The 23,403-nt window shown below is 40.0% G+C and overlaps 2 protein-coding genes and 1 long non-coding RNA gene across 5 annotated transcripts in view; 1 reads left to right on the forward strand and 2 right to left on the reverse strand.

Annotated features, from left to right (window-relative positions):
* The window catches only part of NUDCD1 (NudC domain containing 1), a 35,068-nt gene extending 22,402 nt beyond the window's left edge, over positions 1-12,666 (reverse strand). Inside the window, exons 1-3 of one of the 3 annotated variants that reach the window (XM_027657060.1) lie at positions 12,466-12,567; positions 7,607-7,693; positions 3,650-3,804 (exon numbers count right to left, since the gene is read on the reverse strand). In XM_027657060.1, the coding sequence (XP_027512861.1) occupies positions 3,650-3,757 (108 nt within the window). In that variant the 5' untranslated portion in view covers positions 3,758-3,804; positions 7,607-7,693; positions 12,466-12,567. Of the gene's footprint in view, positions 1-3,649; positions 3,805-7,606; positions 7,694-12,465 lie in introns of those variants that run through there. The other 2 variants (XM_027657058.1, XM_027657061.1) reach the window with 2 other exon arrangements.
* Positions 12,667-12,772: 106 nt separating this feature from the next.
* ENY2 (ENY2, transcription and export complex 2 subunit) lies at positions 12,773-18,652 on the forward strand. The gene is made up of 5 exons (XM_027657117.1): positions 12,773-12,877; positions 13,210-13,303; positions 14,985-15,055; positions 17,427-17,501; positions 18,385-18,652. Exons 2-5 carry the CDS (start codon positions 13,236-13,238, stop codon positions 18,459-18,461), a joined length of 291 nt encoding a protein of 96 aa, XP_027512918.1. The 5' UTR covers positions 12,773-12,877; positions 13,210-13,235; the 3' UTR covers positions 18,462-18,652.
* A 1,550-nt stretch (positions 18,653-20,202) lies between these two features.
* Positions 20,203-23,210, reverse strand: LOC113953631. The gene is made up of 4 exons (XR_003529957.1): positions 23,063-23,210; positions 22,347-22,505; positions 21,901-21,990; positions 20,203-21,714 (listed from the first exon to the last, which is right to left on the reverse strand). It is a non-coding gene; the product is annotated as an uncharacterized LOC113953631 (long non-coding RNA).
* Positions 23,211-23,403: the final 193 nt, after the last annotated feature.

Consider the following 23,403-nt stretch of genomic DNA (forward strand, 5'->3'; position numbering starts at 1 on the left):
CTCATTCTGATGATGAAAAGGATGGTCTTCCTTGAAGCTGAAACAAAACCTGCCCTCAAAACCCTTGTGTCAGATTTGCTTTGTAACTTACTCTTTCTTTGTTTACCAGCTTATTAACTGGTGTTAATAGTAATTCCCTGCTTCAGAAGTATGAGGGGATAGTGATGTTCTATGGTCATGTATTTTACTAGCAAGAACTGCTAAAACAACTTCTGCAATTTTAGCAGAAGTCAGGTTTACTCACTGCAATTAGGTTTAAATGGCAGTAACACAGTTTCTTTAAGAAAAAACTAGGTACAGCTTCTTGTCAGACTCAGTTTTTCATCTCTCTTCAATTCCTACAAAGATTCTTCCTTTGTTTAACTATTTTTCACTCCCCAGTCTCTCTCTTACCTTTTGCATTGGCCTTTAATTCTCACTTTGCCCACCTCTATACTGCTTGACAGTGCATTCTGCTTCCTTTTGGCCTCTGTTGTTCCATTCATCTATTCCAGATTTCATCTGGGTGCCTTCGCTATTACAACTACCCCTTTGCTTTAAACAGTTCATTTGCCTCACCTGCCTATGACACTAATCCTGATTTTGAGCCTTTGAAGAAGCCCAGGTTTCAAGTTTGTGTAGAAATTCTGAGTAAATTGTTCCTCCACAGGCAAAGTCAGGCAGGCCAAGCCAGGCTATGCAGGTACAAGAGGCAAAATGTAAGACACAGGCTTAAAAAGTCCCTCTACTGTTCCTGACTCCCCCATGTCAGGTCCCATTTAAGTAAGCATGTCTTACCTTTATAATTAAGTAGCGACATTTTACTTAGTTTCTTTGGCATGCCTGTAAGACTTAAATTTTTTAAGTTGCATTAATAAATTGAATTATTGTTCCAAAGACACAAAAAGTTTGTGATGCAGTCCTGGTTTCAGCTGGGATAGAGGTAGTTTTCATACTAATGCTTTGTTCTGGATCTAGTATGAGAATAATGTTGACAACACACTCATGTTTCAGTTGTTGCTAAGCAGTGCTTTCCCCGAGTCAAAGACTTTTCAGTTTCCCATGCTCTGCCTATGAGGAGGTGCACAAGAAACAGAGACAACATGGCCAAGACAGCTGACCCCAACTGGCCAAAGGGATATTCCCTATCATATGGCATAATGCTCAGCATATAAACCCAGGGGGACCGTCCAGCAGGGACCAATTGCTGCTCAGGGATGGGCTGGGCATTGGTCAGCAGGTGGGGAGCAACTGTACTGTTCATCACTTGTTTTTCCTTGAGGTTTATTTCTCTCATTTTGCTACCACCCTTTTCATTATTATTTTTGTTGTTATTATTATTATTAAATTTTACTTTATCTAAAATGCTAAACTGTTCTTATCTCAACCCACGGATTTCACCTTTCTTCTGGTTCTCCTTCCCATCCTACTGGAGATGGAAGAGGGCGAGTAAGCAAGCAGCTTCATGGTGCTTAGTTTTCAGCTGGGGTTAAAGCATGATACTTAGTGTACAAACATGTGATATCGCATAAAGGATTTAAAATGAAAATGAATTTTCCAAGGAAAAGACAGGGAATGAGAAAAGACAAAATATACCAAAAAAGAAAGGAAAAATAAAAAATATAAGTCATATGGCAATTCCCACAAAATAGCAATAACAAATACAAAACTTTATATGAAAAATCAAAATACCTAGGCATTTGACACATCTCTCTAACTGTGAAAAAATGTCCATACCCTGCACTCTGAATAACAAAGAGACAAATATTTAAAACCCTGAAACAGAACACTAAAAGATTTTGTTATTCTTTACTTTATCTGCTTCCTTATTCTGACTTATTTTAAACAGAATTCCCCACATTGTGCCTGGTGCCACTAACAGTTGTTCTGAATTGAAGCTAACTGAAAGTTATGGAAACAGTATTCCACAGCTAATTCTTCTTGGAATTCAAAAAGATGACAAAAAGATGATTCAAAAAATATAGACATCACTTAGGGTTTTAATTAAGCATGAAAAGAGTTCCTGGCACAATTTCTTGATTTGATTATTTGAAAAAAAAAAAAAAGAAACAAAGTTGTCTTTGCAAGAAGAGCTTAAGGTCAAGAACCCAAATCCAAGTATTTCACTGTTAGAGGAGAAAACTTTGAGTATTTTCCAGCTATATTCAAGTACTACAAACATCAAGCAAACAAAGTTGAGTCAGATGCAAAAAAATGCCCAATCAAAAAAACCCAGCTCAGTAATCCTGTCACTGCTCTACTCATTGGGTCTTTAAAGCAAAGTATCAATCAATGCTTCTTATTGAATGAAAGAAGTCCAACAGCTGTAACAGCAGAATGTTAAAGCTATTATACAGCATTTCCAGCCAAATTAGGGTAACAACTTCCTCAAGCTGGTATAAAAAAAACCCACCTGAATACTCATCAACCAACACTGAAAAACTGCTCATGTTGATCACTTTTCTTTTTTCAATTATGTGTGATTTTGAGCAAGCGGCAAGGTATTATAAACACCTTTTCCCTTCACAGATGACATCTTTCTAAACACTTAAGTTGCAAGGATAATTCATGCTTTATGGATAATCAACACACTGTTATATTAGAATCAAAGTTGCAACAAAAATAAGAAATAAAACTGGAAATAATGTGTTAGCCTATGTGTTCTTTCACTCTGGATTTAGGATGAACTTGTTAGTCTGTTCAATCTTCTGTTTTAATGAAGACTGAAATTAATTTTAATTGTAAGCTATACTTGGTCAAAACCAATCTTACTTGTAATATACATTTGACTAATATATGACCAGGCACATTTGTAATGCAACACCTTGTTGATGTTTCTGAACTCATATTCCTTTTTATACATATGCAAACATGTTTCCTTTGCAAAACAGCACTGTACTGTGTATTAGGACACAAGATAGTGCCTATTTATTTCACAGTTTAATCAGTTTTATTTCCCAGTTCAGGTGGAACTGAAACTTGTGACAAGTGCCATTATCTTGAAATTGGTTCTGAGGAAGAATATTTCTTATGTCAATTTACTGCCTGTTGCAAAATCCTTTATTTGCTAAGAAATAAATTTACACACACAGTGCCCTCCTAATAAAGGAATGTAGAGGGTGTCTGTGTTGTGCAGGCAGGGGGGGCCTGCAGAGGTGGCCTCACTGGGGAGAGGCCAGGGCTGTCCCATGCCACTTCCAACTGGCTCCACGGGAGTCACCATCGGGCACAGTAGAGCCTGTCAGCCAAGACAGTGGTGGGGAGCAGAGGTTTGCCTGCAGCTGTCCCCCTGCAGCCCACAGAAAACAAAAGTGAGGCAGATATTCACAAACCTCTGTGTCTTATTTTCTCCCCATCTTTTTGAACATGGGGAGTGAGAGATTGTCTGGGTGGATATGCAGCAGCAAGCCAAGGTTAACCAACCTCAAGGATAAAACACAAAAAATGAGATTGTGACAAGCCACTGTTCACAGAAGGCTTTCCCTGGCAAGTTCCTTTCTTTTAGATGTTCCTACTAGGAATCCAGATGAGTTCAAAAGATTTGGAAGATGTCCTAGAAGATTATTTTGCCTCAGTAAGAGTCTGCCAAAGGCCCCAACTGCTTCTATATTCTATGAAAAGCAAAGGAACTTTTCAAATTCAATGATTTAAAAAAAAAGTTTATTCTTACCAGAGTCACTGACAAATTCATAATCCTTCCAAACTGATCAACATAGTAGACATTATCCTGGTACCAGGAATCAAGGTGAAGATAATTATACATGCCAAAAGCACGCATGTGGTCAAGGGTATATTGATCATCATGAAGTTGCACTTCTGCTACAGCTGGAGGGAAAAGAAAAAGACTATTTTAACAATTACTTATTTACAAATTAATAATTTAAAATTCAAACTAATAATTTAAAAATATTGATTCCATTTTCATTCCATAGGTCTGCTTTATTTAAAAAAAAAAACAAAAACGTATACATAGTTTAAAATTTCACCATAAAGTTGGAAAGAAAGTCATCCACCCTGAAGGCCACTGCAGTCATTGGCTTTGATCGTGTAACAACTCCTCCCATTTACAGTGGTCTATTGTGGTGGTTTCACCCTGGCTGGATGCCAGATACCCTCTGAAGCCATTCTGTCATTTCCCTCCTCAGCTGGACAGGGGACAGGAAAATATAACATAAGGCTCATGGGTGAAGATGAACACAGGAAGGGATCACTCACCTATTACTGTCACAGGCAAAACATACTCAACCTGGGGAAATTAGTTTAATTTACTGCCAATCAGAGCAGGGTAATGAGAAATAAAACCAAATTTTAAAATACATTCCCCCCCTCTTGTTCCCTGGCTCAATTTCACTCCCATTGGTCTCTCCCTCCTCTCCTCCAGTGGCACAGGGAGACAGGGAATGGAGGTTGTGGTCAGTTCATCACACCTCTCTGCTTCTCCTTCCTCCCCATCTTCTTCCCCTGCTCCAGCACAGAGTCCCTCCCACAGGAGACAGTCCTTCACAAGCTTCTCTAATGTGAGTCCTTCCCACAGGCTGCAGTTCTTCACAAACTGCTCTAGAGTGGGTCCCTTCCACAGGACCCTCAGGAACAGACTGCACCAGCGTGGGTGCCCCACAGGGTCACAGGTCCTGCCAGCAAACCTGTCCCAGCATGGGTTCTTCTCCCCCTGAGTTCACAGGTCCCGCCAGGAGCCTGCTCCAGCACGGACTTTCCATGGCATCACAGCCTCCTTTGGGTGCATCCACCTGCTCCAGCATGGGGTTCTCCACAGGCTGCAGATGCATCTCTGTTCCACTATGGACCCCCATGGGCTGCAGGGGCAGCCTCACCATGGTCTGCACCACAGGCTGCAGAGGGCTCTCTGCTCTGGCACCCGGAGTGCCGCCTCCCCACTCCTTCCTCACTGACCTTGGGATGTGCGGAATTCTTTCTCTCACAGTCTCATTCCTCTCTCTGGCTGTGGTTGTTCTTGTACAGCAATTTTTACCCTTCTCAAATACATTATGCCAGAGGTGCTACCACCATGGCTGATGGGCTCATCCTTGGCCAGCAGCAGGTCCATCCTGGAGCTGGCATTGGCTGTGCTGGACATGGGGGAGCTTCCAGCAGCGTCTCACAGAAGCCACCCCTTGTAGCCCCCCTGCTACCAAAACCTTGCCACACAAACCCAATACACCTATCCTGTCTCTTACTAGCATGTGTTGAAATAACCCTCACAAGACGAAACACATATGCAACAACAATGTGAAACCAACTTCTAAGTTTGTGCATGGTTTGTACAGTAAGGGAAAAAAATTCTGCTCTACAGTAACTCCAGAAAATAGCAAGCGAAAGAAACATAACTACATATAACTACATGGCTTTCACAGTCTTAATTTCTGAACAAACATTTGCAAGGCAAAAGATTAAAACAGTACAAATCAGTATTAATTCACGGTAATTAAAAAAAAATAACAACCAAAAAAAATATCAAAGCCAAAAACCCCCTGTGTCCCTAGTACTCCCACTGAGGCTGAAATCTTCAGGAATGTTCAACATAATATCAAAATTTCAGGCTAAGTTTTTCTAATTGAAAGAGGCTGCAAAGAATGGCTGTTCACTAGAACAGTACCTTCTTAAGGCAGGAAGTATGCCACCTACAGTCATCCACCTGAACAAGATTTTTCCAAACAGAAAACCTCTACTCAACTAACAGTAATCAAAACTGGGTTATCTTACAAAGACTAATCAGGTTTTTATTTAAATTATCTGCAGCTCTTTTTTTCCTATTCCCTATCTAGCAGAGATCGAACAGTTGTAGTCCCAACATCTTAAAATACATTAGCAGAGATCTAGTCCATCCTTCTGCAAATAACAGATAGACCAGAACTCCATTTCACTCTCCACTAGTTATCCCAGGATCCTTAGTTTTCCTGCAGAAAACTTATCTTGAACTTCACACAACACGCAAAATCCTTTAGAAAGTTATAAGTAAACTCTCTCAGTCCATGATGATTAGCACTCAAGCCCAGAGAATGGGGAAAGCACCGCAAGGCTAATTCCTTTCATAGCAACAGTTCAGTTATTTTAGTTCCTAATCATCCAACTTCTGTTTTCTTCTCTTTTCTGCTGAAAAACAGAGCAAGGAAATATTTCCAGCATTTCACTTCCATCTCACCCCATAAGAGGGACCACTCACAACTCTGTGCAGCAGCACTCAGATTTCTTAGGCTCTTCTATAGCACCCACTTAAAACCTACTGAAGCAGAAGTAGTTTACTCTACTCTGTCAGAACACCAATTACTGCAAAGAGCTGTTCATTTGGCAGTGCCACGGCACAGCTATCACAAACCCAACGATCAGACAGTCACTAGATGGCTCAGAATTGACCCCATTATTGACCCCTCAGAATTGACACTGGCTATTAACATAAAAGTGGTTTTAGGAAACTATGCAAGATTATACTGCCTGATTAATAAAAAATCCAGTCATACTATACAAAATGCTTTCAAAATGACAGTATAATTAGCAATTAGTCTCCTAATCACTGTTGATATTTGTAAACCAGTAGTATTAATTCCACTCAGCTCAAATCATTATTCATATTCACCACACAGGAGGGATTTCCGTACTTTGCAATTAATAAATTACTGTTCCACAAGCTATGGCCTTTCAAAACAAGCTAGAATATCAACAAAGGAGTGAGAAGAAAATACACCTGTCATAATGGCAAAGACTGCTACCCATTCCCCTTTCTATTTTAACTAATTAGAATATTTTACAGTAAATTACACTGTAAAAAAACTTAGAAGAATATATTATGAAAGTGCATTTTAAAGCTGTTTATATAATCAAGCTTTATCATAAGATATTTTTCCCAACAGGACAAGAGATGACAAGATACGAACATTCTGTAAACAATTAAAGACCAAAAGAAATATAATGCAGGATAATTATTTTCAGTGAAATCAAGCACGTAATCTACTTCGTGCATAGCTACATTAACTGATCTTCTGAAATGAGAATATACATGCATAAACACAAAGATTTTTAGCATAAAAATCCTAAAATTGTAAGGCTTCCTCTCACCACTTCTCCCTCCCCACTTCCCTAGATATGTTGCTCCTGTCAGAACTGCAACTAAAACACATACAAATAGCAAAAATAGTCCAAACTAGATGAATGTATAACTTTTCACAAAAATTATGGGAACAATATACTAGTGATTAGCTGATTGTAATGTGATGAACTTTATAAAAGCAGGAAGAACATGAATAAATTCTCTGTCCTTGAGTTTTCCAGCCTGTAGTCCTAATAAGCCCTGAATAATAAGGGGGGGGGGTGTCAGGAACAGGAGAGCCAAATCCCTTGTATTATTGCAATATGTAATTAATTCCACATAAACAGAAGTCAGAGACTATACAATTTGTAGGCAATTTTAAACCAGGAAATCAATCAAAGGTATACTGTCCTGTCATGAAACATTTCAAATGAGGTTATCAACTGCTTTCAGAATGTATCACACATATATGTTCCATATATGTCAAGATGAAGCAATTAAAGAACCTATTCCATCCTCTATTAATTGAACCCCATATTGTGATCAAGTGAAATCTGTGCACAGCTGCCATCTGCTATCACATACCATGTGCTCAGATAGTTTATGGAAGATTCTACACTAGGATGAAGTTCATTCCTTCCTTTTTACAGCCTTCAAGGTTTCTTGATGGTCCTTGGAAAAAAGAAGAGAAAACCAACAGAGCTGAGTGAAAAAAAAATAAAGGACAAAAGAAAGAAGAAATGAAGACTTTTACTGAAGTAAATTCAGAGAAAGATAAGTTAATATAAATGGAAAAGAAGAAATACTTCAATCAAATCATCACCTTATTCAGTCTCACAGTTACACAGTTTTGCAGGTTTTTATTTGGTTTTCAGTCAGGATTTTTTACTGATTTGTTGCTTCATTTGGGGGGACCGTTGTTTGTTTTGTTTTAGGATTTTTGTTTGGGTTTTTGGGGTGGGAGTTTTTTGTTGTTTATTTGCTTTTTAAGAGTCAGACTAATTAATTCATTAGATTCAGCTGTTTGGGTTCAATTACGAAGCAGCAGTCAAAGGCAGCCATTCAACAGAATGATACCTGGCCTCTTTCAAATTTCTGATAAATACACTAATAACTGCACTGCTAAAACCCAGAAACATTGATTCATATTGTGTCACACCAAATTAAATCTCAGCTTTCAATATTATTTCCCAACAACCCTAGTTTGGTGGGATATTTTGGACCAGTACAAAGAAAAACACAATTTGAGAAAAGTAGCATGGTTATCTCCAGTTCCATGCTTTAAAAAGTCATTTGACTCAAAATAGTTCAAAGATAATTAAGCAAAGACTTTCACTCAAAATGCCTTTACTTAAAAGCAAAGGCACTAAATACAAAGCAATTCAAAACAATCAACAGAAGCAGTAACACATCCCTAACCTAACTACTATAATAAAGTCCCTAACTGGATATTTAATCATTATTGCTCTGCACTGAAAAAAAAAATAAAAAAAAATCTCTGAATGAAGAACTCTTACATTTGCCATCAGACACATCCCCCACCACAGGCCCTCCATTTTTAGATGTTTTACTGAATACACCAAAGCAACTTTACAACACAGCCAAACATGCAAAGTAATTATATCAGCATATTTTGTGGCTTCAAATATATGCTTGCATGTCATGCCTTGTTTTGCAACGCCACCCAGTGGAAGCAATCTTGTATTTCATACACACTGATCTACTGGTAGAAGAGATAGTTTATTTTCTAGTATCAGCATTCAAAGATCCTTCTAACCCTGCATTAATGCTTTCTTTTTTAATTTAAAAATTTTTTTTTTATTGTTAATGGCAGTGTCATCTCATTGCTGTTGTTGAATAAAAGTACAAGGCTTGTTTAATCTACTGCAATAAGTATGTTAATAGAAAAAAACAAAAAAAACCTGTTTAATGAACACGTAGCTTGCTGAAAACAAGCACGGGCTGACGGACACCATGTAACGAACTGGTTTTGCCTGATGAAGTTATTTACACAGGTGTGAATTCAACAAGATCCAAAAACTAGCAAGGCATTTGTTAAAGTATCACTATAGCAATGCCTCCATTTAAAAGCTGACTTGTGCCAGCTGCAAGAATCATTTTCTTTAACAGCAGTTCCAAGGCAGAACCTGCCTTTACATTATTTTTTTTTCCCCTCAAGAAATGAAAGCACAACAAAACAGATACACACATGCCTGAGACACAAACCTTTATCAACTACAGCTGTAAATGTCTGCAAGAGCTCACAATTTCTTACTATTTCCCATACATTAAGACTTTTTTCTATATCTAATTTTTCAAATGAAAATGGAAAATGAAAATATCCAAGTGTTTGAAACATATCAGTGCCTTTTGCTCCATAAAACTTCATTACAAAGCTCAATGCAAATAAAATGTTTGAAAATAAGTTACAGAAATAAACTAAAAAAAAAGTAAGGAGAAAGATAGACAAAATTTAGGATGAGGAGTTAGGAATTAAAGGCACAATAGTGTGGGACTCATTACTAGTTGAAATATGTTACCAGGATGAGAGATGAGACAAGAAATGACTGTGAAAGTTTAGAATTAACTAGGGCAGAATGGGTAGGAGTAAGGAAGAAATAAAAGAACATGCAAATCATAGTATTTAAAGGGGAAGGAAAAGTATCAGAATTCCCTCATTCTTCTTCTCTGTGATCATACATTTTAAGAAATTCACTAGAAAATTCTCTTGTACCACAAATCAAATAAATAAATAATTTTTAAAAATTTATTTCGGTGTCAGTTGCACATCTGAAAACAGCAAATTCCTGGCAACCACAGTTTGACAGCTGAAGGTAAACTAGAACTGAATACTAAGTTGAACACAATGGTCAGAAAACGAAGCTCACTGTTGTCCACATGAGCATGACAATCACCACAAGTTGTCACACAGTATCACATTCTGCTATCTACTTGCTCCAGTGGTAGAACCCTGCATTAATTCCATATGGCAATTTTTTTTATTTTATTTTATACCTAGTAGTGAAATAGATAAACATAAAAACACAGATACAAATATTGACAAAAAAGATTGATACTCTAAAACTTAATATGTAAGTTTGTAATAACATTGCATAAATACTTCAACTACAGTTGAGATAAAACTCAGTTTTACTTAAGAAGGAGCACCTGTTTCTATTTATTGTCATGTATTTCAATTACTCTAAACCTCACATATTTCTCTTACTGCCATAAAATTTGGGATGCCACACAGGTAGAACTTCAAATCTCAGCTCATTTGAGACAAGCACTCACAAAGTATTTTCCTGGAAAACAAACAAAAAACTCAACAGCCTTTCTAGATTAATCTTTCAGCCTTTTAACATTAATCTTCCAGATTCTACCACCATATTTGTTCAAATAGTTGTGAGTAAAATCAGAAATAATCATGCTGATAGATTTCCTAAACATTTGACATTTCTTTTAGCTTTTGTATTCAGTCTCATTTTGAGGAAATCAAATCAAACTTTTCACACAGTGACAGTTATTAATTTAATAACCCACAAACTACCAAGTTCTTCATCATGTTCCAGAGGCTTTGAATCTGCTCACAAATCTGCTGGAAAGTAGAAATTCTTTGCCTTCTCACACAGTATTAGTTTTTTCTCACATGCCATAATTTGAAAAAGTCACAGCCTCCACATCATTCATGGTCTCTACAACTCAGCCCATTGCTCCTGTACAACATAAACCCCAAGTTTTGGAAGGATACCCTCAATTTAGCACATGTGTAGACCACTGACACCGAGAAATAAAAAGTTCAGGTACAGAACACCTCTGCACTGTGAAGAAACTGCCTTGAAAAAAGCAGAAAAAAACCATCAAGGAGGAAGAGGCAGCTTGAAGGCCTAAGAGCAGACCGAAAACAAAACATCTGAAAGACAGCTATAAGGTCTGAAATACTTCCTGCTACTAATTTCCAAACAGAACAACAGCAAAACCTTTCCACTGTCCAGAGGACCTATATCTGTACTTATATATACATACACACACAGAGAACAGAATAAGTCAGTTAATGAGTCTGTAGGACAAACAAGTAAGTTAGACTGAAATGAGCCAGGGTTTTTGTGCTGTGAGAAATGGGGAAAGAAAATACAGTCACACATACCAATTCTCTATCACACCAGTTACTGTAACTATTATTTAATTAGATCCACCTGTCCATTAGCAACTCCATCATTTGTGTATTATAATGAAAACCTGTAATCCTCACAGGTGCACAACTGACTATCCAAGAACCACAAAGCTTGTTTGACCATAGGTAGAACATCAAATAAGGGACAAACTACATTACACCTACATTACACCATTGCCACCTTTGACAGTAAAATTGTCAAAATATGTAATAAAAAAGTCACTCATTAGATTTTCTACTCCCACCATAGACAGTACCACCTCGGTTTGTTCCCTTGTCCTTCAATACACAATTTACCTACAACTTCCATCTTACTGCTGACAATTCAGCGTGGCAAACATACCCTTCCGGTCCACTACTGATACAATGTATTCAACACAGCTAAAGTAACATATAATGGGTAACTCTGTAGACAGGTATATTGTCCAGTAAATATATAGAGACAGCAATTAGTATATTACGGTCTCAGCATTATTAAAAAAAAAAAAAAAAGAAAACTAAGTCATCCACCTTACAAAAGACCTACATTTCACGAATCAATAAACATAGAGTGCTGAAAGATTTCAAGGGGCATGTTGTAGGCACATATTCAACAGGCCTTAGCACTAATGTACTCCTCAGTGAATTAGCCTATTATTGGAGCACCATCTCAAATACTGATGGTGCTTGGCAGAGAAAGCAGGGCATAAAATGTACAGCCTGAGTATCCATCTCTGAACTGTGGGCAGAGCAAGAAAGAAAAACGGCTAATTTGCTGAAGTTCGTATAAGATACTAATTTCACATGCATTTATCTAAATTCCACATTCTCCGTTCACACTCCACTCTGAACCACCTCAGGTAGTTATCAGCCTCAGCTCGTCTGCACAAACTAAGATCAGATTTAGCACAAGGCTTTCCTCACCCATTTAGAAACTAAGCCAAAACTTCCAGAGCCAGGGAGCTGCGAGGCAGAGATCTCACAGAGACCTCGGCCCACCATGAACCCACTCGAGGCTGAGGGGGAGAACGGACACCACCGTCAAACCGCAGCCACTTATACCGAGAGAAGCCGATCGGTCCCTTGAGCCCCCACGGGGCCCCAGCGGGCTGGGCTGTCCCAGCTCGGGGCACCTGCACCCAGGGCCGCTGCCGGGCCGCGCCGCACCGCCGGGGGGACGAAGGGAAAGGCGGGCGGATCCGGCCTCCTGCGCTGCCCAAGGGATGCCCGACGGGATCAGCCCCCGGTGGGATCAGCCCCGCGCCGCGCCCGCCCCGCACTCGCTGCTCACCCGCGTCCAGCCCCAGCTGGTAGCAGGCCAGCGGCTCCAGCGACAGCTTGTATCCCTCGAACTTGGGGTCCAGGAGCAGGCGCTTGGCCTGCAGAGAGCAGTGGGCGGCGCCCGCCATCCCGCGGCTCTGGGAAAACTTCGGGAAGCGCCGCCAACTCCGCGGCCCGCGGGGAACGCGCGGGACCCGCCGCCGAGCTCCACGGGAAGAGGGTGCGCGGGAGCCGCGGGGCACACTGGGAGTCGTAGTTCGGGCACGGCGGCGGCCGCCAGCCCGTGGCGCGCCGGGAGCTGTAGTCGCCGAGACCGAACTACATTTCCCGGCGGTGCCCGCGCGGCAGGGGCGAGTGGCCCGTTGTGCGTGCGGCCCGACCGCTCCGCCTCCTGCGGTCCCGGAGCGGCGGCGCTGCGGAGGGTGAGGGGGGAGCGCTCCGGATCCGGGCCCTGCCCCGCTCCGATCCGGGGCGCCGCGCTCTGCGGGGGCGCCGCCAGTCGGGAGAGGCACCGGGAGGGCGGGCCGGACTGCGGGGAGGCCCAGCGAGGGGGGGCCGCGCCCGTGCGGGCGGCCCGGTGGGCTGGGGCAGCCGGGGGGGGCTCCACGCTTTGAGCTGGCGCTGGCGCTCCGGTCATTGCCCGCGGGGGTGTGTCAGTGCCGACAGCGCGGCGTGCCATTCTGCCTCGGTGACTTCTTTGTGTTGTGGGAGTGACACCAGCGCTTGTCGAAACTCTCCTCTGCTCTCTGTGCAGGTTTGTGGAAAACCCAGATTTCCAAAATGAATAAAGATGCCCAGATGAGAGCAACCATTAACCAAAAGCTGATAGAAACTGGAGAGCGGGAGCGGTAAGTTGGCGTCTTACTCCGTGCCCGTGAGAGGCTTTAAATACATCAAACATGAGCTACACCTAGAAGTAGAGATTAAGTAAACTTAACTCTAAATTCTTCAAATGCCTGCACGTGAAAGTTTTAGGCATTATATAAAGCCATTTAAAAAATGCCTTTTAAACAGTTTCATTTTAGTTTTACACTTGAAAAGAGATGCTGGGGAAGGATGAGGTAGTTGGCTAATGAACACTTATTCTGATATTTTATGTTGAAGTACCCTTGGTTCATATAAAAATCACCACTGTTATTTCCTGATTAAGAGAGTGAGACAAAACTTTCCTTTTTGCTTTTAAGTTTTTCTTATGTTTCTATCTCTTCTGATGTTAGGGAAAGAAATACATGGTAGAACACATAAAACAGCACTTGTGCAAGTCATTGTAGAGATATCGATAAAGACAAACACGCAAATTGGGCAATGTAATGTGGCAGCCAGTTCTTTGCCTTTTGTTTTCTCTTCCCTCTGTTTATTTGCATCACATTTACATATCATTAGCATGCTTATAACATTTCCCTCATTGTTTCACTGTGCTTGTACCCCATGCACCAAAAGCTCTGTTTCCTTAATTTTCAAAGGCTTGTATGAAGAGTTTTTTCCTGGGTCAGGATGTAGCCCTGTACCTGGTGTAACCTTTTGCAGCCTGATGTGGTATCTGTGCTCCACTTCTTTCCTGTTTGTGACCATCTCCTTGTAGATTGCACAGAGCTTCAGCAGAGCAAGCAATTTCTTGAAATGATATTGGAACCTATTTTATCCTAATTTAAGAGTAAGAAGAGTTTTAACAGAATGTCAAAAGCTGTATTATAAACTGGCTTTGTTAGAGCTGTACTGTGATCAGAGGCAGAGCACTCAGAATTTCTTTAATTAATATCCAGAAGCAGCCAATTTCACCTGTATTGTTACTCTGCTTTTTGTCATCACTTCATCTGCCCTCTACACAATTCACTGAATAAAAGTGATTAGACCTGCACAGTTCAGCATCTTGCTGCAATCCTTTCATTCATAAAACTGGAGTTTTGCCAAGAGTTATTTAGGATGATACAAGATAAGCAGGATTGCTAACTGATGGAATAAAGGGTAAAGATATTAAAGCTTATTTTATCATAGTTTATTTTCATTTTCCCTTCTGATTTTTAATACTAATTTACACTTTTTTAGCTTGCTTTCAATATTTTTTTTGGTATATGGAGGTAATGTGTAACTGGGGAGAGAAACCTGCAGTTGGAGACAGTCATGCAGAATTCTCTTTTCAGAAGGCAGGGGGAAGGTTTTACTTATTTTGAAGACTTGGTTTCAAGTGAAATACTCCCAACTTTGAAAGTTAGCATACATCTGCCACTAGAGTAGACTCGGGCAGTTCAAGTGATGCAAGGGCTTCTACACCTTTGCTGTGGCTGCAGCATCAACACCGCCTGAAGAAATTCTGTGAATTAGCTCCTGAGCCACCAAGTCCTCATAGTCCAATGAGGTAAACTGAAATTGGTACTTATTTGGTTTAGGATTCATGTGCTGTTCAGCCATTTCTGCTGCTGGTCTGGGAGTTCTTGGGTAGTAACTGTAGGCTTAACTTTCACGCTGAAGCATATTTAAGCTGTCAGGAGTGTTTGCTGTTCCTAACAAGTTTGGATATTGTCTTAACAGCCTTAAAGAGTTGCTGAGAGCCAAATTAATTGAATGCGGCTGGAAGGATCAGTTGAAGGCACATTGCAAAGGTAACTGTGGTCAAGTAATTAGTATCCTTTGTAGTCAACTGAGATGAAGGCTGCACTGCTTAAAAGTCAATTTAAATGAGACCTGGGAAAGAGGAAAGTATCCCTGGCAGTTAGTTTTCCATGCAAGAAAGCATTTTACTATCTTGGCAAAAAAAATCTTGGAAGAACTCTGATCTGAACCTTATTAAGCTTCTGAGAAAAGGGTAGAAATTGATTCCCTAAATATTCATGATGATACAGCTTTTTGTTTTGAGAGAGATGACTTCATTACTACAGGAGAATAAAAAACAAGATAAAGGAGAATTGAGCAAATACAGTGGTTTGCAGCTTAGAAACTCTGAACTTACAGAACTTGCAACTTACAGAACTTTGTCCACACATGGGATAGAAATAAGTGCATTTGGACTCTTTCTGAATACAATTCTTGAGAATAAGGGGATCTGCTTAGAGGAGGGAAAACAAGCAGATGAACTTCTAAATACCAAAAATCTTCAGTTTTGAGTTAAGTGTTTAGCATTACTACAATTTACTGATTTGTAAATCATATGAAACTGTTATAAATACTATTTAAGCATCCAGGAATATTACCATGGGATGAAATTTCCTTAAAGCAAATAAGAAATCCCTTGAGATTTCACTTTAATTCTGATTTGGTCTATTGTGCCTGGAAACTCAATATTCCATTACAAAGTTGTTTTTTTTTTTCTGTAGGGGTGGGTGTGTTAAATTGTTTTCGTAGGTTCAGCAGAGAAGGCTGAAATTATTCATGCTTGCAGTCCTCTGGCTGATGCCACTGCCAGAGATTATCCATTTCAATAGTACAGATAATGAAAGAGATGTTTATTTGCCTTCTCAGCTATATGCTTTACACTCTGCTATAGTAAAGAAATGTAAAATTATTTTGGCTTATATTTGCATTTACTTTAAAATGTAACTGCAGCTGCTGAGACTGGAAAAATATAAGTTAATTTGTCTGCTTTAAGAGCCTAATAACCTCCAAAAGAAAGGACAGAGAGACATGGAGCTGCTGGAGTGGGTCCAGCAGAGGGTGACAAAGATGATTAAGGGATTGGAGCATCTCTCTCATGAGGAAAGGCTGAGTGAGCTGGGCCTGTTCAGCCTCGAGAAGAGATAACTCAGAGGGGACCTCATCAATATTTATAAGTATCTGAAGGGACAGTCTCAAGAGGATGGAGCCAGGTTTTTCTAGGTGATGCCAAGCAATAGGACAAGAGGCAGTGGGCAGAAACTGGGGCACAGGAAGTTCCACCTGAACACAAGGAAGAACTTCTTTCCTGTGCAGATGACTGTGCACTGGAACAGATTGCCCAGAGAGGTTGTGGAGTCTCCCTTACTGGAGACACTCAAGAACCGTCTGAACACAATCCTGAGCTATGTGCTCTAGTATGGCCCTGCTTGAGCAGGGGGGCTGGACCAGATGACCCACTGTGGTCCCTTCCAACCTTAAACATTCTGTTATTGGGGAGGTTGTTTTGGGGTTTTTTTGTTTGTTTTTTTTAGCTTGTTCTAGAGCTTCTTGCCATTATGGATTATGACCAATAATTGAGCAATCCAGGATTAATTTCAGGGAATTCAGCCAAAAAAAGCAGTTTACAAATAGTTCATGTGATGTCAGTTAGAAAACATTTAGTGTCTTGGGGATAAACAATCCTATGTACTGACATACAGTTAAAAACATGTATGTTTAAATAATATTTTAGGTTCATGCTACTGAATTGAGATTACTTCTCAGCTTTGACTTCTGCATTCTTCAGTAGAGTGTAAGGCACTATAAGTAGACAATTGTTTAAAAATCGTACACTATATCTTAATCATCACATTTATTTTGCTATAGTTGTAATCCTTTCTTCCAGAGATACTTTTTGACTTTGCTGAAATATATAGAGACATGTTGTTTAAACAAGACAGGAAGAATAGTAAGGATTTACTGTCCGTGCTCTCCCTTTTTGTATGTTCCAAAGTCTTTTTCCAGTTGCATTTTTCTCGCTGTTATGTAAATAGTGTGTTCTAAGAGATAAGCAGCCAGCTTGTGCTACAACACTCCAGTAACAGGCACATCTGGTAATGCTCAGATGAGATAAAACTTTGTAATGTTTGCTTTTAAAATATGAGCTGAACAAGATGCATCAGAAGAGACAAGTTCCCATCCTTAAACCTGTGGCATGAGTGAGAGACTAATCCACTGTAAAATGCAGTAGGTACTGAGTTAATAACCTACATTTAGGTAATTTGCTACTTCATATTCTCTGATGACGTATGCATGCAGGTTTTGTATTCTAATCGCTGGCACAGGTTTTGTCTTCTAATGAATGGATTAAAAGACTTAAAATATTGGTCTTGGTCTTCCCAGATGTCATTAAAGAGAAAGGATTAGAACATGTTACTGTTGATGATTTGGTGGCAGAAATCACTCCCAAAGGCAGAGGTAAGAAAATGTATACATGGATGTGGTACTACATCGATAAACATACATGCCTCTATTTCATTAATGTTTTGAAAGCAACATTATGAACTTGCCTGTGTTGGATTCAAGGAAAAATGTTAGTAGCCTAATTTTAACAACAAATAAAACATATGAATATGTATTGTGTAACAAGTCATTCAAAATCTGTAATGAGCTGTGTGTGTAGACTACTTTGCAGGTTACATTATTTAGTCATGTCTGTATTCATCTTTATAATTGACTTAATGGTCCCAAGAAAAGTTGGAGTGTGCAGCACAGATGTTTTAAAATTCATGATCCTTTGAGATGGGAAATCTGGACTAACAGCTTTAATGTAATGGGAATGGGAAGAGTAAAGGACACAACATACAGATAGAGGAAAAAGTGGAATCACTTGTCTTTATATTGTTCCTCTTGGGCTCCCTAATAAACTTTGATGTTAGTGGGAGAAACATCATTTAGTTTTAAGTAAAAATAGGCTTTCAAAATAACTTGCTGGAGACCTTTACTCTGTTTTGGTTTTAAATTTGTGAAGAAAAAAGGTGGGATAATCACACTTGTTGTGGTGATTATATCCTGTTTACTATTCAATAATCCTTTCCCTCAAACTTTCCTATTTTCTGGACTATGACTAGGCAAAAAAACCTACCAGTAACAACAGTGTTCTCAATAGACCTCAATTTTAGCCTATTTTAATGGGAAAAATAGAGATGTGTTATGTGAAAATCAAGTAGTTTCAGTTACTCAATGTATTAACAGAACTGTGAGAACAAAAAAAGGATCGATGTCACTGTTATGAGAGTTCAGTATTGGCACATGTTTTGTTTTGTCTTTTTGACTTTTTGCCTTCTTATTTGTGTTTCAGCGTTGGTACCAGACAGTGTAAAGAAAGAACTCTTGCAAAGAATAAGAACCTTCCTTGCTCAGCATGCCAGTCTTTAACTTTGACCTTCATCTGCTTTACAATGTTTCTGTTTCTGTATTGCATCAGTTGCGTCAGGATTGGAATGCAGTTTACATACTTAAGGATGGAAAACCATTAATTTTTTTTGTATGACAAATTGAAATTTCTTTGCACTGCATTGATTTCTTAAACTTGGTGTTATTTTAATAAAAAATTTTGTGGACTCATGGCTCTAAGGCTCTTCTCTCTATGAGTGCACTGTAATACGGTGTCACCTGTTCCAGCTTTTAACAATCTGTAATTTTATACATTTGTGAAACCTTGCTCAGATTTTCAAAAAAGAAGCGCAGTTAACAAGTATGGTGACCACGAATGTGAAAGGGGGTAAAAATTGTGGGAAATGGAATATGACATACTACTGAGCATATACTTTCTGATGAAGAAGTTAAGACTACATGGAAGTGGTGGTGGTGTGCCTCTCGGTAACATTTTTCTAGAGAAGGAGTTGTTTGAAGGCTCTGACTTGTGTTACAAATATTTACTCAGAAATTCATAAGAGGTTAAATTCTTAAAAAGAAAAAAGGCAGTTTTATCTTGCATCAATAATGCTCTTCTTTTCACGTTTACTTTAATTAAAGAGTCAGTATTCTAATCCACAATAACTACAATTTTCTAGCATTGCCCATATTACTGGTAACTTTTATTTATTAGATCTTTGGGGCCTTCTGAAATTGAAGTATAATTCAGTAATTTGCCAGCATAAGTCTCTTAATGTGATAGATTTTAAATTCTTTGAGGTGTTTGATTGACTATGAAGTGGAGGAGAAGTATAAGCAGAAACTGAATGAGGAATTGGATACTGTTGTGTCTCAGTGGCTACTGTGAAAAAATAATTGACCCAACATAAATATTCATGCTCCTAACTAGAATACTCTAAAACCTGCCATTTAGAAAGCCATTCCTGTGGCAGTGGGCTGTGCCCGTCCCGTAGCCGCTGTGAGTCCCAGCCGAGGAGCCGCTCGGGGGCACCCGCGCCCCACTCACGGGGAGGGCGGCGGCTGCTCCCCCTCCGCTCTCCCAATCCCTCCCAGTCCCGCGGCTTTCGGAGAGAACAAAAACTGCTGTGGTACGGAGCCAAGTGTGTGCTGCCCGCGCTGGAGGCGAGCGGTGCTAAGCCGAGAGCATCACCTGCACTGGGCTGGGGCGAAACAGCAGCGGCAGGATGTCCGTGCCAGGCTGAGAGTGTTACAGTCTGCTCAAACTGGGGAATAGCCGGGAGAGAAGAGTCTGGCAACAGCCAAAGGTGAAATTTGGCACTAGACAGGAGTCTGTGTAACCAGGGCAATATCAACATCAATAGGACAGGATGTAATTGGTCATGAATACCTTTTGTCTACTCAAAACTGTAATATCACAGGAGCCAGGATCAGCGATGTGCTGAAGATATTCCTCCTGACAACCTAGGCTGTATTGTTTTAAATCTGTCTTCATGTCAGTTTGAGCATCCTTGCTGCATGTCACTGTCTCCATGCTGATAAATAATGGTGGGTGTTAGATATAAGAAAGTTCTTTCTTCCACTTAAAGGTCCACATTGTTTTTGAAAAAGTTTTTTTGCATTCAGTTATGTGTCATGGATTAACCCCAGCTGGCAACTCAGCCCCACACAACTGCTTGCTCACTCCCCCCTTGGTGGGATGGGGCAAAGAATCAGAAGAGTAAGTGAGAACACCCATGGATTGAGATAAAGACACTTAAACAGGTAAGGCAAAAGCCATGCACACAAACAAAGCAAAACAAGGAATTAATTCACGACTTCCCATTGGCAGTCGGGTGTTCAGCCATCTCCAGGAATGTGGGGCTCCTAAGTTATTCTGGAAGACAAATGCCATCACTCCAAACATCCCCCCCTTCCTTCTTCCCCCAGCTTAATGTGTTGAGCTTGTCATCATATGATCTGGGATGTTCCTGTGGGCAGTTGGGTTCAGCTGTCTCAGCTGTGTCCCCTGCCAGCTCCTTGTGCACCCCCAGCCCCCTTGCTGGTGGGGTGGGGTGAGAAGAAGAAAAGGCCTTGGCTTTGTGTAAGCTCTGCTCAGGGATAACAAAAACACCCCTATATTAACACTGTTTTCAGCACAAATCCAAAACACAGCCCCATAATAGCTACTATCCCAGCCAAAACCAGCACAGTATGTTAATTCAGTTTTTGACCGCAACTTCATTTGCTACAAGTGTGTTCTGTCTGAATTGCATATATGTAATTTTTTTCTGAGTTCTTCATTCTACACTTGATTTACCCAATACTAGTAATTGATGGAGTACAGAATGTTTCTTCACATGATCTAGCAAAATATATGCTAGCTGAGTGTGTTTTATATATGTCAGAGCTATAAAATACCATCTGTATTCTTGTTCTTAGAGGCCTTTGGTGATGTAATATATTGCATAGGATTTTAAAAGTCTTTGCTTGATGAATGGCTGCAGCATGTCATGGACACACAGCAACTTGCTTCAGAGTTTCCACTTGATTTCCTTCACTGTGGTGGGAGAGGCTGAGATTTAAGGTATTCATACAGTGAACTGTGGAAGGCTTGTTGTCTGATTAGTAAACATTTGAGATTCCACCTAGAACATGACAGTTCAAGTGCAATTGCTGTAAGTGCAGTGTAGTTCTCTGCAGGCAACTCATACTTGGCACAGAATGAAGACTGAACGCTGTATAAATTTTCAGAAAATTGTGCTGACCAATCTGAAGTTAAAGGTTTGACAAATAGCTCTTTCACTTGCTTCCAAAAATAAGCTGTAAAGTTCTGCTCAGAGTGGCTTTAAATGCAAAAGCTTTCAGAGACCCAGAAGGAACGGGAGAGAGTGACTGCCTTCCAGAGATACACCAGTGGCTCCTGTCTCAGGTAACACTGGCTGCTCTCTGATACAAGCAGCCCAATGCCGTGTGTTCCCCACATGAGTTCTGTCAATAACACCAGTGCAGCCTCCATTCAGCAGGTAGGCAAAAAACGTCAGACAACATGTGCAGACCCAAATTACACTGGACTGTGCTGGTCAGAGGTATCTTGATGGATCTTCTAAGAATGAAGTCAGATTGGGAGTGATATCAGCAATGGGAGATGGTTTCTTTTTACCTGTAGGTTTATTCTCAGATGCATAGGGTAGCTTGTTCTGCAAACTGTTCTCTACAGAGCCTCAGTTTCTACTCATTTGGTTGAGTGTTGAAAACAGTAACGTTCAGGAGTCAGTCAGAACATTGTCCTGATGAGGTTTTTTTTTTCCACACACTGAAAAATAAGATGATCTGTGTTGTTAAAGGTTCCATACCTGTAGCATATAGATGATAGATGCATTAATTGATTTTTCTTCAAAATTTCAGCATTTTCAGTGTCACTAAATACATTGGTTCCTTACAGAGGCAGACAGCACACAGAACTAGATAGCCAAGAAGTGACAACTCAGAACTGAATTACCTTGGCTGTGGGCACATACTTCTTTTAGCTGGCAGCCCAGTGTATATACATTTTAGTAGCTGATTTAGCCCAGTCTTTCTGTAGATAAGTCTGCAAAAAAAATAAAACCAGTTTGTAAACAGACAATGAAATAATGGGTTGGATAACAGCTAGAGTAAATTGGTGTAGCTCTGGATGCACATTAATCCAAATTCTATGTGACAGTGAATTGAATAGTTCTACTGCTGTCAATGAAAGGCCAATAGAAAAAAGTTAGCTTAGCCTCTCCCTTGGTTAGGCCCTGAGGGGTGTGAAGTGCACAATGAACTGAAATTGGTTAGATTCTGATTTGTTTGATAATTATTTTCCCATGAGTACTTCTCCATATTGACATAGTCCAGTCAAAAAATGTTACAAACCAGTGACATCAAGAAGAAATTCTACTGGCATGTCAAACTTACATTCACTTCTTAGACAGATCATTGTGATTTTGCCATCACAAGTTTTCCAGTTGGTTTTTTGGGGTTTATTTCTCTCTTTTTTTCCCCATTGTTCTTCATTCTTGTTTACTGCTATAATGTTTCAGTATGGACCTTTACCACTTGGAGAACAAGTACATCCGAAATCTGCTCAAATTCAGTAAGAGTCCATTAGTGCCATTGCAAAATATTTGCTGCTTCTCATTTCCCTCTGGAGGGTCCTTTGGGGTGACAGCTCTGCAATACCTTGCCCACGTCCTCATCTTATGGAATATGTTTAATTGTAGTGGCACCTTGAGAGCTTGGCTTTAACTTACTTAGTAATTAAGTTTTTATTGGAGCAATGAAAATATCCGGTCCTTCTATCTGCTGTATTTCTTTGGCTTTATTTAAATTTCTAAGTATTTGCAATTGAAATCAAGAGTTGAGTTCTACTTGGCCTGTTTTTCCTCAGCTATTCAGTTTCTAAAAGAAACAGTTGTGGCTGCAGAGCCAAATGTGTAATGACTGGAGCTCAAGATGAGGAAAAATAAATTCCTTTCCTCATAAATAATTTATACTTCACCACTTTAGTGTAATAAATTGGTTAATCAGCATTCTGCTTGGAATGACAAAAGGCCTAATCTCACTTCAGTGTATTTCATATTTACCCTGGTGCTTTCCACCTGAACAGTACTATTCTTAAAAATGTTCTTTTTGCTTACCTTATGACTAGTGAAGTGACTTAGTAGCAGATCATAAAAAATTTCTAATAAATCCCTGCTGATTCCTGTTTGTTGAAGTCACTAGGAAAGGGGGACCCATCCTTTAAATCATTGATCCTGAGGTAAGGTATAAAGTTGCTGCTGATAAAATCTGCATCTGACAGCCTGTGGGTGAATACTGACAAGGGCAGAGCAACCTGGCCTCTTCTGCTGGCTGGCTCTGATCCAGTGCCTGTGTACAAAGTCAGTGTAGTGCTGGGCTTTCTCATCTAGTGCGCAGGGCAAAAGCAACATGATTCCCTGGAAAGCAATTACACTGGAAATCATAGTGAAAAAATCAC

The sequence above is a fragment of the Corapipo altera genome, unplaced genomic scaffold (genome assembly GCF_003945725.1).
Source record: "Corapipo altera isolate COAL_440 unplaced genomic scaffold, ASM394572v1 52b, whole genome shotgun sequence".
In the NCBI taxonomy this organism is placed as follows: domain Eukaryota; kingdom Metazoa; phylum Chordata; class Aves; order Passeriformes; family Pipridae; genus Corapipo; species Corapipo altera.

Bases quoted from the DNA above. Each gene is read 5' to 3' on its own strand.
- ENY2 (XM_027657117.1), top strand. From the start codon at position 13,236: ATGAATAAAGATGCCCAGATGAGAGCAACCATTAACCAAAAGCTGATA. The intron at 13,304-14,984 runs GTAAGTTGGCGT...TTGTCTTAACAG, and splicing joins GAAACTGGAGAGCGGGAGCG to CCTTAAAGAGTTGCTGAGAG. The intron at 17,502-18,384 runs GTAAGAAAATGT...TTTGTGTTTCAG, and splicing joins AATCACTCCCAAAGGCAGAG to CGTTGGTACCAGACAGTGTA.